The following is a 14589-nucleotide window of genomic DNA, read 5'->3' as shown; positions in this document are numbered from 1 at the left end:
GCTTGACTGGCAATGAGATACATGTAGATCCGACTTAAGGTACCTTTTGCTGTAACAATATCAGTGGCTGACTTAGCTTGGGGCCAAATGCATGAATTAGCATATGGCCAAGTCAACTGTGGACGAATTGGTTTGGGCCGAATCGACCTGCTTCAATGCTGATACCAGGAAATTGCTAAAAAGTACGTACTTTTACAAGGCAAAAAGCAACTTTTCTAGGCATTGTTGACATGGTGCCTTCGCTAAAGAAAGTTTCCTATTATAAAGACCTAACTTTTGAGATGGTTTGTATGTTTGAAGGTGCAAAATTAACAATAAGCTTAAAATAAGGTGCCGGATTTAGCAAGTCATCATCAACGACTTTGACAGTTGACGTCAGACGCAATCTCTGTCTTGATAATATCGACATGGACTAATATATAGAGCACGTAGTGTGATGGACTGGAAACTTGACGCATTGATCTGAGGACAGCTTTCAAACATAAGTCTTGATAGTAATACGCTGTTTTACTTAGCCTATATCTGGTGGCAGCAGCATTTTTCTACAGTCACGTGATAATGGCACCGGCGGATAATTTTTTTTTTCATTTTTCAGCTTTTTGTATATTATCTGTACTTGGAGCTGGTGGGGGAGAAAAAGCATTAAAATACATTCAGGAAAAAATACAACTCGAACCAAAGATCAAGGCTCCATTTCAAAATCAAAATTAAAAAAAAAAAAAAGCACCAGACAATGAGCAGGTTCAAAGACTGTGGGTCTTGGATGAAGGAAGATGACAAAACAAGAGTCCTGACCCAATCCGAATCCTATTTTGACCTTTACACAAATAAACCACCAGCCCCCTTCTTCATCACATACAATATTTTATATAAAAACATCCAGTGTTAATTAAACAAAAATCTTTTTGTATTGCGCTGGTATAGGAGTTGCAAGGGCCTGATACTTTGCTGATATCGAATGATGAAATTCGACATTTTCCTCCTATGAAAAAATTTGAAGAATAGAAGGCTGACGTTGCGCCAAAACACGTAGGCCTATGTAAGTGTATAATTAGGCCTATTTAATGATATATAAACTGCCACTAAATGTTCTTGTCAGTGCTACAGTACAAAACATTACATTCAAATAATAATTACATTGTAAATTGGAACTGACACCCAATTTTTTTCAGGAATTCTTGTTCTATTTAGCGTGAAGGCGCAGAACTTAGTGTCGAAAAATGGGGTAACATTGATATGTTTTTTATTGAATAAAAGTTATTTTGCTTGAATGCCTGTTTGATATATCGCGATATCAACAGTGTTTTCTTTCAAATCCTACGATACCATTAAGGGCTGGGGTATGAACGTTTGGACAGTATTTATTTTGGGACATTAGAACACATCAGACATCGAATTGCATTCTGAATATACGAAGAATGTCATTCTGATATCAAATAATTTTATAAATCTGATGATTTATACTTAAAGTGTATGTAAGTGGGATGAAAAGCCGACGATCAATTGAAAATTTAGACCTTTCGTATTGAATATATGGATTTTTTTTCAAAAACACCCAAAAAAATAGGTCTTTTGGGGAAAAAAATATCTTCAATATGAAAGGTCAAAATTTTCAATTGACCGTCGGCTTGAAAATCATTAGATTTATATAATTTACTTCGAGGACTGTTACATATCAAAAATTTGAAAAATATCAAATTTTTATAATTTGTCATAAAATGTGTATTATATCGTGATTTTCACGAAGGGATCCAAAATGAGCGTTTATTGCGTTTCGACATTATTTTTTTTTAAATCACAATATAATACAAATTTTATGACAAATTATAAAAATTTGATATTTTTCAAATTTTGATATATAACAGTCCTCGAAGTAAATTATATAAATATAATGATATATTCTTAAAGTGTATGTAGCAGGGAGGAAAAGCCGACGGTCAATTGAAAATTTTGACCTTTCATATTGAAGATATGGATTTTTTCCCAAAAAGACCTAATTTTTTTTGGTGTTTTGGGAAAAAAATCCATATCTTCAATACGAAAGGTCAAAATTTTCAATTGATCGTCGGCTTTTCATCCTACTCACATACACTTTAAGTATAAATCATCAGATTTATAAAGTTTACCTCAAGTACTGTTAAATATCAAAATATCAATTTTAATGATTTGCCATAAAATGTGTATTAAATTGCGAATTTCAAAAATCAAAATTATTTGATATCAGAATGACATTCTTCGTATTCAGAATGCAATTCGATATGTCTGATGTGCTCTAATGTCCCAAAATAAATACTGTCCAAACGTTCATACCCCAGCCCTTAAGTTCCAAATAAAATAATTAGAATGGGACATTTAGGCCTAATTAACTACACAGCATAAATATCAGTATACGCCTTGACAAGCTCATTATGAGATCCATTAGTACTGATGTAATAACTAATGGCAGAGATCCAATATCAGTAGAAAATAATCAAATACCGTAAAACCCCGTCTACAAGCATATATAGTGTTTTTTATGAAAGCTAAATTAATGCGAAGCAAGCGTAAATATACCAATACAATAGATTGGTCTTAAAATAATACTTGTTTGTATATGCTTGGATCCGTAATTTATTTGTTCAAACTCCATAATGGTGCCTGGATTAATGTAGCTTTCATCAGAAGCACTATATATGCTTGTAGACGGGTTTTACGGTATAGTGTGTCTCCAAAATTGAATGTCAAAATATATGAAGACCTGAGCGCAAGAAGACCATAAGTCCACTTGGCCCCTCAACATGTATACACTAAAGTTACGTATAGTTTTTTAGAGTTTTATAATGTTTAATGCTTGTTCCAGGGTGAAAACATCATGAAAGGTTGTGAAAGATCTGTTTTTGCCCCTGAAGATGTATAAAACATTACGAAACTATACGCAACCTTTTTTAACCCGAGTATCGCAGTTAGCTGCAAACATAGTATAAACAGTCTTATAAAACTAAAATTAGTAAATTTACAGTGTCATTATGAGTCTCATTATCAATGCAGTTTAACTAATGGTAGAGATCCATTATCTGCAGAATTGTTCATACAGTCAATTCTTTTTGCAATAATAAATTAGTCTTATACAGTGTATCTCGAAAATATGCAAAATTATAATTTGTGAATAAATAGATAAATATATAAATTTGTATATAAATTGAGAAAAATTGGCATCATAAATTACGCCAAAGTATCAGGTAACATGGATTTGATAACTTTTATCATTACCCAATTAGATTAAGTTTTAATTGCTGTCTGTGTGTAAATTCAACCAATTTTGGCCAAATGGGGACTGTATGAGTTTGACGGAAATTGTTGTATGCATGCAAAAGAAACAATTTTGGACAAAAAGTAGATTTATTTAAACTGAAACAAAAACGCGTGCAAAACGAGGAAAAAATTGCCAAAAAAAGTAATTTATTAACAGATTTTGGTGATGTTTAGAGTCATTTGATACAAAAAAAAACCCTGACCAAACCGACCCCTACTTGAAAGGTCCGTCCGCCCGTAGAACAGCGTTTTTTGTCGCCCAAACAACAAGAATACTCCTACTCCAATTACTTGAACCAGTGCATTTGTTTGGGACACACTTTACTTTTAACATTCGTATTTTGGAGTAATTTCGTCTAATGGAACTGTGCTGTATATAATTATTATAATCGGGCGGGACTACGCCTCATTTTAGTTGACGCAGCGGTAGATTGAAGTACGTAGAATATTTTGTACGAATATTTGGTGTAGCGGAGGTTGAAATTATCAGGCTTGACTACAAAAAAGGTAAGTACACAAACTTATAATAATAAAAATAATAATACTGATCATAAATGATAACATGTAAAGTTTGTTCGGCTTAGTAGGGGTAGGTTAAACAGCCTTTAAAATCATTCTTCATCCAATTCGGCCAAAAAATGTAAATCAATATTGTCATTAACAATCATTATTATATGCCTGATTCTGTTAAGGTTGGTGTTCATTTGTATGTAATTGATGTCTAGAATTCCATTTTTGAAAGTTTGCATAAATATTGGAGTTGTCGTTTTCTTAAAATGGCTGTTTTACGTCTAAATAAGGATGAACTACCATTTCATGTTCAATTTTCACGGCGTCAGTATTTTAATTGTAAGCCCATCCACTTAATTTGTTATCTCGAGATCCTATTTTCGTGGCTTAAAGTCAGGAACTCAAGAACTCATGTACACGCGCACGATACGAGTTAGTGATTTTTTTAGTGACGAAGTTAGGATTTCGAGATCCTAACGATGTGACTTAGAGCTTGTGTTACAAGCGCCATCATAATAGTTATCAAATGATGGCTAAGTCAGGAATACAAAAAGTCAGGACTCGTGATCACAAGATCTTGATCTCCTGAGTTATAAAAAGAACCGCATGGCCCTTAGTTACTTCCGTAGAATTGTAAATACGTCAGATAAATAGGGCTTTATTTGCCGCGGCCCCTGGCCGCGGCACATCGTCATCATCCCTATATCTTCGTGTCAAAAATTGCCGTGACAGTACAGCGACTCCTCTCGTTTTTCAACAGCTACGCATCGCGATTTTGTTCGAGATAGGCCGAGCGACTCAGGCTAAGCATACCATGACTATCATATGAGAATGAGATACACACAGAGTTTCTATATTCTACATATTATTACCATTTGTGCATGCTCTAGTAGGCCTACCCCATATGATGTTTCTATTACAAGAAAATCGATTTGTTTTCAGGTAAAACCAGGGTTTTGTTTCCAGTACACTCACTCGAAAAGCAGTACACTAATTAGCGGGGCCTTGCAGCTTGCTGTGGATATCTTTTACTGCATTTTTTATGTAAAGATTTTGAAATCCAATGTAAAAAATTGATACATTTAATTTTGAGAATTACAATTCTACTGTATAGGTATAAAGGAACACGTTTAGCCCAGTCAATTAAGTTCCAGGTGCAAGTCCTATAACACAATGCATATGTAAACTTTCTTTATCTGTGTCAATAATAGAATATTGATTTCAACGGAGTATTGAGCTGTATGGAAAAAATATTTATAATACAGGGGTTGACACTGTGCGCGGGTGTCTATTGGTATATACTCGGTGGCGTACCGTCCACAAATTTCAAATGGAACAATAATTGCACATTCCTCCCGCTGGTACGCACCCGGCCACAATGGGCTATTCCATTTAAGATCCACACTACCCCTGTGGAAGATTTTGGAAATATCTTCCAAAGGGGGAGTATGTTTTTCAAATGTAATTGGTCGTGGTTAATCATTTTAAAACCCATACTCTCCTGTATTATAAAATTAGCTTTACCTATATATTCCACATCTGGAGTGAGTATTTCAAATAGAAGTTCCCAACTGTCTATTTAAAAATCATACTCCCTCTGTGGCTTACTTTAGCTAAATCTTCCACAGGGGTAGTGTAGATTTTAAATAGAATAGCCCAATGCATGCGACAATTTGACAAAATGCTAAGAATAATATGAGTCATATAAGGTTTAATTTTGGGATGAAATAAGGCAAACCGGTCGGTGCGCCACTGATAAAATGCTAAATAAAAAGTATCTGGGCAAGCTGAAATCCTTTAATACAATACTTAACATTGCAAGTGTCACGTTTGAGCCAGCTGAACAAAATAGCGGAACCCTTTTCCGTAGATAACTTTGACCAGCATTTAAATTAGTGCTAATGATGAGATTTGGTAAGATGCAAAATTCACCACATTATTATTTACTTATTTTATAAGTCTGAAGACAAATCACAATTAGTAAGTTTTATATATAATAAAAATGATAAGCTATAAGGGGTAAAAATGGGGTTTGTTTCAGATTCCTTAGGCCTCCATCTTATTTGATGCAGGATGATCTCCTGAGCACTTTGACTACATTTTTTGGTGTTGGTTACTATGTTCTTGATGTCAAAGATTACATCGTTTGAAAATTGGAGCATCTGTATTTTTTGAAACAGCAATTGTGTGTCAGAATTAGGTAAAAGAACACTTTTCATTAAACACGGCGCTTATTTGGAAAAACCATCAGAATAATTTTTAAAAAACCTTCGCACCAGTGAATGCAGAAATCGTAATTTTAAGGTGGTACTACACCCCCCTGATAAATTTGTGACTAATTTTGCATTTTTCTCCGAAAATAACTACACACTGGTAACAAAGGTTATGTATATTATAGGGGCAATTCAATTACTTCACTGAAATTTCAGTGCTTCAAGACAAGTTGTTCACTATATGTTAAGAAATGAGGTACATTCTAGTGGTAGGCTACCTCTTTTCTTATCATAAACTGAAATTCCAGTGTAGTAACTGGATTCCTTGACCCTATAATATACATATTACATAACTTGTGTTACCGGTGTGTTATTATTTTTTGAGAAAAAGGCAAAAATAGTCACAAATTTATCAGGGGTCACCACCTTAACCTTAACTTAAAATGTACTTTTTCAGCATTCTCCATGTTCTCAGTCCATGATGATACCGAAGTTCCGGAAAGGAGTTGATATTTTGTATTGATTCTTCGAATATGAACAAAACATGGCAATGCAAGGACTCAGTGTCATTTTACCATAATTATGCTACCAATTTAATTAACGTAAAAGCCTCCAAACAGAAAATGCAATAACTGGCCTGCGTCAATAAACATCGTTGCTACAACAGCAATTTCAATGCATCAAAACATTAAGAATGTTGGCGAGCAATGCATGTAAAACTGTCATTATACCATTTTTATGATACCAATAATGTACAATAATCAAACATAATTTTGCACTAATTGCCCTGCGTCAATTAAACTCGTTACTACGACTACAGCTTCAATACAGCAAGTCGCCCTAAGGGACGCACCATTAGATTCTCAGGGTGGGGGTAGGAAGTTTTTCAACAACAAAAAACTTCACCCGCTACATGAGCACAAAAAAACTTTCCCCACCAACACTAAAAAAAAAAAAAAAAAAACCTTCCCCACCTTGGGCAGCAAAAAAAAAAAAATTCTTCCCCCGACCCTAACTTCCTACCCCCCTCTGAGTATCAAATGGTGCGTCCCTAAATATCATTAAAGCGATCAGCTCTTTTTGATGGAAATTTTTTTGATTGATTGATATTTTATTTTATTGCCAATTCGTGGCCCGTAGGCCAAATTACATGCAATAAATTACAATATAAAAATACACATAAGAACAATTAGAATTAAATATTAAGGCAGGCATTGCACAAGATATAAAACACACAAAAATATGCAATTTGAATTAACATTTAGAAAATTGATTATAAAAGTCTCAAAAATCGTACTATGAAATATTGCACTTTTTTAACATATATGAATGACAATGAAAGTATGGTGTATGCAGAACAATTCTGGCAGGAAATAACCCCACTAGAATGTTAAAGTAACCTTTTTCAACACCTAAATATCATAGTCAAGAAAATAATAATGATGTATCTGATAGCTTAGATTATGAGTTTCATATACTTAGTACTTTATTGTTGCATCATTTTTGATCAAAAAACATGCACCATCAGGGGTCCATTTCACTAAACTTTTAACTTTTCGTAACTCAAGTATATAAAAGTTACGATTACCCAATACTAGATGTAACTTTACGAAGGGTTCCTGCAATAAATCCATATTACTTATGATGGGTACCGTTCGTAAATAAGTTTTGTGAAATGGAACTTACGAACGATTCCGTGACTTACGAGCTTCGTAATTAGTGATATGAAACTCGAGGCCATAATTCTTCTCAAATAAACCCCAAATCATTATTATATATACGCGTGTAGAAAACCCAGGGGCGTAGCCAGCTTTCTTTGGGGTCTAAATAACATTTTCGGGGGCATAGAGGGAAAAAATTCCGGTTGTATCATTTTGACCGGGTATTATCGGTGGGATATATATACTTAAAGAGATTGTAAAAGTCTTCGAGCTTAAAAAAAGGTAGTATTTTACACTATTATTGCTCATGATCGGGGTGAACTTTGGTGAGAAACGGACTCCTTGCCCGTTTTCATTTCCATTGCCTTCCCGATTTTCGCTTTTTTTTTTAGAGGGGCACTTTTATCTTTCATTTGTTCAGGGGGGGGCACTCAGCCCCATCTATCCCACCGCTGGATACGTTACTGAGAAAAACCCCATGGAAATAACTTGACGACATTGTTTGCGGAACCAAAATTTATTTTTTTTCTCAATATTTCTACGGCGAAAATTTTGCCCTGTCAATACGTAATTTTTGAAGGGAACTTTTAAGAAAGTTAAGACTCGGGCTTCGAGAGCAGGCTAGGCTTACCAGAGTCAAGGCCACCTTAAGACTAAGGCTTACTAAGACTCCTGTCGAAAAACTCGCCCTTAAATGTCTTTTATTTCAAGAACGAAGTTGTCAATTTTCAAAATTCATCAAAGTACATGAAAGCCGTCTTATTGTACAACGGCATAAATTATTCATCTTACTTGTTTCAGGAATTGAAATAATAATAAACAAATACAATTCCAATGGTTATTTTCTGTCAGAGATAATAATAGATAGCAAACCTCTTCCTTACCAATAAATTTCACCCCGCAGGGGGAAAATATAATTATCCAATTTTTTTCACTTTTTGTATCAATGCAAAGAAAGCATAGGTTGTGTAAATCATAAAATGCTGAAATTGTGTAAACTTTACACAATTTTGGTGCACGTATAAAACCTCATAAGCAAACTTTGCCTAGCAAAACTTGGGTGAAAAATTACAGTGCAATTAAGTAAAAACATTACAAAATAGTTCGGTAAAAATAGCAATTATGTAAAATTTTACTGAGCAACAAAGTAATGTTGTACCCAATACAGACTGTATCAAAATGATTGGTACCCATCAGTTTTTAGTTATTATGGACAAGACTTCCACAACAAAATGCAACATAAGATTCACCTAATTTGTAGATTAATGTTGTGAAACAGATATAAATTGTTAAAATTATTTCAATATAATTGAATATTGTATTGGGAGGCAGCAGACTTCTCAATAAACTCGAAAACAGATGTGTAGCCTACCAATCATTTTGTTACAGCATGGGGTTTTGTACAGAACAAGTCAGGTAAACTTTTATACAGTTATTGTTATGAGGCTCTATATATGGTCAATTCCAGCCAAAGCGGGACAAAATTCTCTCTGGGGGCCATTTTGAAAATGTTTTCCTTTTCAATTCTAGACTTATCAAATGAGACGATCATATCTAGTGAATCATCAGGTGGAAGTGCCATCGGATTGAAAAATAACTTTTCTTGTTGACCAAATAAAGTGTTAAATGCGCATATGCATGTTACCCACGAATTCAAGCCTTTTTCACCTGTTGTACGCCATAAAATTTCACTTTCTTTAATATCTTTCAATATTTTATGTGTGACTCATATACACTAGAAATCGGTGAAGACTTTGAACGTAAAATAAAATGTTATTACATATATCTACAAAGAAATATTTTGGTTATTACAAATTTTAAGAAAGAACCAGGTGTACAGTTAAGATTGTGTCAATTCTTCGAACTCTTTCCAAAGTGGCTGTCATTTAACATTACTGTATTATTTCGAAAGATTAGAATAAATGCTTCATATAAATATAAAGGTAGATTTTGTATCTCGTCGCAGGATGAGGATCTCGGATGGATTCGTGGGTAACAGCGTCTGGAAAATAGCAATTCCTATTATTTTTTTTAATAAAAATAAAAAATACTTTTTCGTATGTCAATAATTCAGGCTGCAATGGCACTAAAATGAATTTTAATCAAAATACAAACTACATGGAATATTTAAGAATGGATCATTATGGCATTTTGGGTATAAAAATTTAAGAATAATGAAGTTGCCAAATTCAAATAGACAGAGCAAACAGTTTTATATTATTATTTTAGTAAAATCATTCCATATTTTCATGCAGCAATATTCTATTAAATCGTGTTTGACAGTTCCTATGTACTAAAACACTATCAATACATTGTTAACTATAATTTAAGTAGGGATTCGTGGGTAACCAAAATGTTCGTGGCTAACACATATTTGAAGGTATGTATTGGTAAGCGGCAAAATAGAAAATATTACAGAAGGTTGGAAACCACCATGCGGTTATTCCTCCATTGTGTTTCAATGATTCCCGTTTCTCTAACCAATTGCATTTACCCAAAAAATGGTAATTTAGGATAATCAATCAAAGCTTCATGATACAGCTTCAGTATACCTTCAAGAGGACGCTATTAAACAGGACTGTTTTGGAACCTATTTCGCATGTTTTCAAAATGTTAAGATGCATAAGAAACATATAATTTACGAGTAAATCCTTGGATTCGTGGGTAACGCCGAATTCGTGGGTAAAGCTGTAAGTACTATAGTACCGTTTGGGGTTTGCGTTTCTTAGGTGCATAAACTGTAAGTACTGTAAAAATTATAGCATACCCATGGCTTGAATATGTGCTGATTTAAACTTAAAATAAACAGTCTCCTTGTTTTTTAAGGTTAGCATCTATTCGGGATTCGTGGGTAACAAAAGTTTAAACCGCCGTAGATTCTTTTTTAAAGCGGTGAACGTATTTTCACGATTTACAATTTTAAGCGCTTGTCAAACTAAATTCAGTGTCCAAAGTCATTAAATGTTAATTTAAGTTATGGCAATTATATTTGCTGGACTCGTGGGTAACAGTTGATACGTGGGTAACGTCAAATTTGATTTGATGGAATTTTATGTGTAAAACGTATTTGCATAAAATAATCACTTGGACCTCAGAATTATAGAACGAAACTTCGTTTCATGATATAGTCATTTATGGCATATTCACTTAACATTTTTCAGAACGATCATTTTATTTTTGATACGCGGGTAACAAAATTATTAGCCAAATTGACTTAATGGTCTCTAGAGTCCACAAACTTTGGTGGAATGCTATCGTTTTACATATGATGAGAGATCATGCAAACGTCTTTCTAACAGTAATAATTTCATTTTGATTGAAGGACATTCAATGACATATATGGTGCTTTATCTTTGGATTCGTGGGTAACGCCAATTCATTTAAGCCATCATAACTTGTCCCCTGGTATGACTTGCTAGTAAAGGCCTACATGCACAAAGAGAGCATATTGGACGTGACATGATATGCTCCATCAATAACGTGATTTCCTTTATTAATGACATTTTAAAGTGGAAAGTTAACATAGAGAGAATTTTGTCCCGCTTTCGCTGGAATTGACCATATACGTACATCGAAATTATGTAAAATTTTACACTTTCCTTTTCTCTGTGTGTCTTTGATTAATTTCTCTACAATGGGAGTCATCATTCTTAAATGACTTTAGAGCACCAAGAAATATCAAATCTTTGGAATAACTAGTGCTAAACCCCCTCCTTCTTTTACCCACACCCCACAAAAAAAAAAAAACTCTCGCATACAAGAGGCATTGACCAATATTGATATCTTTTTCACCATGTTTTCCAGAATGGCATCCCTGATCCTTCTCCTTGTCTGCATTAGTAGCTTATCAACAGTTGAAGCTCAACAACCTTCACCTGGCGAAGCTCAAACAGCTCCATGTAACTCATGTTGTCAAGGGCAAGCTGGCTTACCAGGTATACCAGGGGTACCAGGGTCCATTGGGTCACCTGGACGAGATGGCTTCAGAGGTGAACTGGGTATGAAGGGCGAGATTGGGGAGACGGGTGCTATTGGAGAAAAGGGAGATCAAGGATTGGAAGGTTTACCTGGCGCTGATGGTCAGCCGGGTGCTGGTCTGCCAGGTGCTGATGGTCAGCCGGGTGCTGATGGTCAGCCAGGTGCTGATGGTCAGACAGGTTCTGATGGTCAGGCTGGTGCTGATGGTCAGCGTGGTGCCAATGGTCAATCTGGGTCAATTGGAGAGATCGGCCCACCAGGCCCTCAGGGCCCTTCAGGTGATAGAGGAGATCAAGGTTTGGACGGACAACCAGGTCCTAATGGTCAGCCTGGACCTGCTGGACCAAAGGGAGACATGTCACAAGTACAAAAGTCTGCATTCTCTGTCTTCAAGACATCTAGTCAAACTGGTAACGTTAACGATGTTCTCGCATTTGAATATGAAGAAACCAATATTGGATTGGATTTCAATATTGGAACTGATAAATTTACGTGTCAATTTGCAGGGACATATGTGTTTATGTTCACGATACTCAGCAATCGCAACAATCAGGATCCATTAATTCAACTTGTAAAAGACGATGCTTTGATCACTTCGACATTCAATCATGAACAAGATGAGAGTTCTACTAACAACCACCGTTCAGCCAGTAACACGGCCATAGTTCGGTTGGCAGTAGGTAATCAAGTGTGGTTGAGATTTGCACACCGTAATGGAGAGACAGTGTACAGTAACAATGATAAATACACTTCATTCTCTGGATTCCTGCTCTACGCTGAATAAAATAACTAATTCAAGATTAGTAGGAAACATATCAGCTATCATCACTTGTCAAATGTTCACTCAAAATGTTCTTTGCTTCTCTACCGTAAATAATGTAGAGACACCTTTAATCATTATTTGTAATTACTTACTAATTAGTACAACTTGCGGGTTACTTCTTGAGTACATAAACCATTATGGAATACGTCATTGGGCTATTCCATAAAATAAGTGCACACCCTCTATCGGGCCCTCTATAGAGGAGTAATTTTCAATCAAAGAAATGTCCGGATTTCGAAGTCAGCTTTCTGAAAACAACCGGAATTCCTGTTGCCAATGTCACATGAAAAAGCTTAGATCGAAATCCAATTAAATGAAGGAAAATTGAGGATTTCTGATTTTGAACTATTTTTCTGTAGGATTGTTTTTCGCCTTTGGACACTTTAATAGTCTGGATTTCCAACAATCACGATTGGACAAAAAGTCCGGAAATCCGAACTCCTCTATAGGGGGTGTGCATCTATTTACTGGAATAGCCCATTCAATGTAATTCACAAATATTAAAAGCAATTCAATTTGATGTAAATACGCCCAATCGGCATTGTAACTTCCGGTTTTGGGAAGCAGTTTTTGGGACACTTAGACCTCTACATATCGGAGAAATTGTTATAATAATTATCATTCATGTATTTATTATTGTAATGGTGTTATCATTAACAATATTTTAATAAATTAATTTATGAACTGCCGTAGTCATGTTTTTTTAACAATTTTCATTTCAGGAAAACATTTTAAATAAATATATTGTACGCACGCGCACAAAAACCATTTACCTGTACCTGATAGGTCAGAAGGCAAAGTGTCCCAAAACTGCAAAAACTGTCCCACAATGCGTTACAAATTTCAATGCTGATTTGGCTTTTTTGCTCAGGGCACGTGCATTTTAAATCCTCCACCACATAATTTTCATATAGTACAAGAAAGCCATTGAACAGTATAGCGGTTCGTTCAAGCATATCGATAGACCAGTCCCTCACCTTTGTTGATAAACAATGATGTCAAGTGGTCTATAAAGCATTGAAGTGCAAAGATCATAATTTTACAGTGCGCCCTCCTTTTTTGTGAACAGGTAAGAGCCCACTGGCTGGTTGGCAAAATCGATGTGAAGCGGATGAATTTGGGGGAACTTTTCAACAAAACTGTAAAATAATGGCAAAAAGCATGTCATTTTTGCATGCTACTCTGAAATCGGCACATTTTTTATCATACACCTTGGTATTTTTCAGTGATTTTTAAGCACATTTTTCTTTTCTTGCTATGAAAGAAAATAGCCCCTCTCTTTTCTTTTTCAAGCACTGCCCAGCTCTAATTGGTGCCTTATAGAACACGTCAAGGTCTTAAAATAAAAGTTGGTGTGCACATATCTTCAGCACTGGGCTGCAGCAATGTTTTCGCTGATATGAAGAGTTCGATTCCAAAAGACGCTAAATCTAATAGCTGCCTTGTGTCACATTTTTCTGGTATATTTTAACAATTTTAAGTTTAAATGACATTTAACAATAGGAATGGATATTATGTTTGTAACTCTAGCTTATTTTCTATGACTCAATGTTGAGTAAAAGGGAACACGTCAACAAAATGAGTGAATAGAACTCAATGCTGATTACATTGTTGAGTAATTTTTACAATTTTTTATTAAGCGTGAAGGCGCAGAAGCAGTATCGAAATATGGGGTGGGTATGTTGCAACGTTCAATTTGGAACTGCTCAAAGTTGTTTTATTTTATATTATTGAATGAAAGTTGTTCAGTTTGCTTGAATACCTATTATATATCGCGATATCAATAGCGTTTTCTTTCAAATCCTGCGATACCATTAAGTTCCAAATAAAATAATTAGAATGGAACATTTAATTAACTACACAGCATAAATATCAGTATACGCCTTGGTACAAGCACATTATGAGAACCATTAGTACTAATGTAATAACTAATGGCAACATTTACAGTGTCATTATGAGCCTCATTACCAATGAAGTTTAACTAATGGTAGAGATCCATTATCTGCAGAATTGTTCAATTCTTTTTGCAATAATAAATTAGTCTTATACAGTGTATCTCGAAAATATGCAAAATTATATTTTGTAAATAAATAGATCAACATGGAGTTGTATA

The 14589-nt window shown here is 34.8% G+C and overlaps 1 protein-coding gene across 1 annotated transcript in view; it reads left to right on the top strand.

Annotated features, from left to right (window-relative positions):
* Positions 1–3696: 3696 nt before the first annotated feature.
* LOC140167723 (uncharacterized) overlaps positions 3697–14589 on the top strand; it is a 44933-nt gene continuing 34040 nt past the window's right edge. The window contains exons 1-2 of the mRNA XM_072191018.1: positions 3697–3798; positions 11480–12428. Of these exons, the coding sequence (XP_072047119.1) occupies positions 11481–12428 (948 nt within the window). The 5' untranslated portion in view covers positions 3697–3798; position 11480. The remainder of the gene's footprint in view (positions 3799–11479; positions 12429–14589) is intronic.

The sequence above is a fragment of the Amphiura filiformis genome, chromosome 13, assembly GCF_039555335.1.
Source record: "Amphiura filiformis chromosome 13, Afil_fr2py, whole genome shotgun sequence".
Classification (NCBI taxonomy): Eukaryota; Metazoa; Echinodermata; class Ophiuroidea; order Amphilepidida; family Amphiuridae; genus Amphiura; species Amphiura filiformis.
The sequence above is the reverse complement of the archived record's forward strand: the minus strand, read 5'-3'. Positions and strand labels throughout refer to the sequence as shown.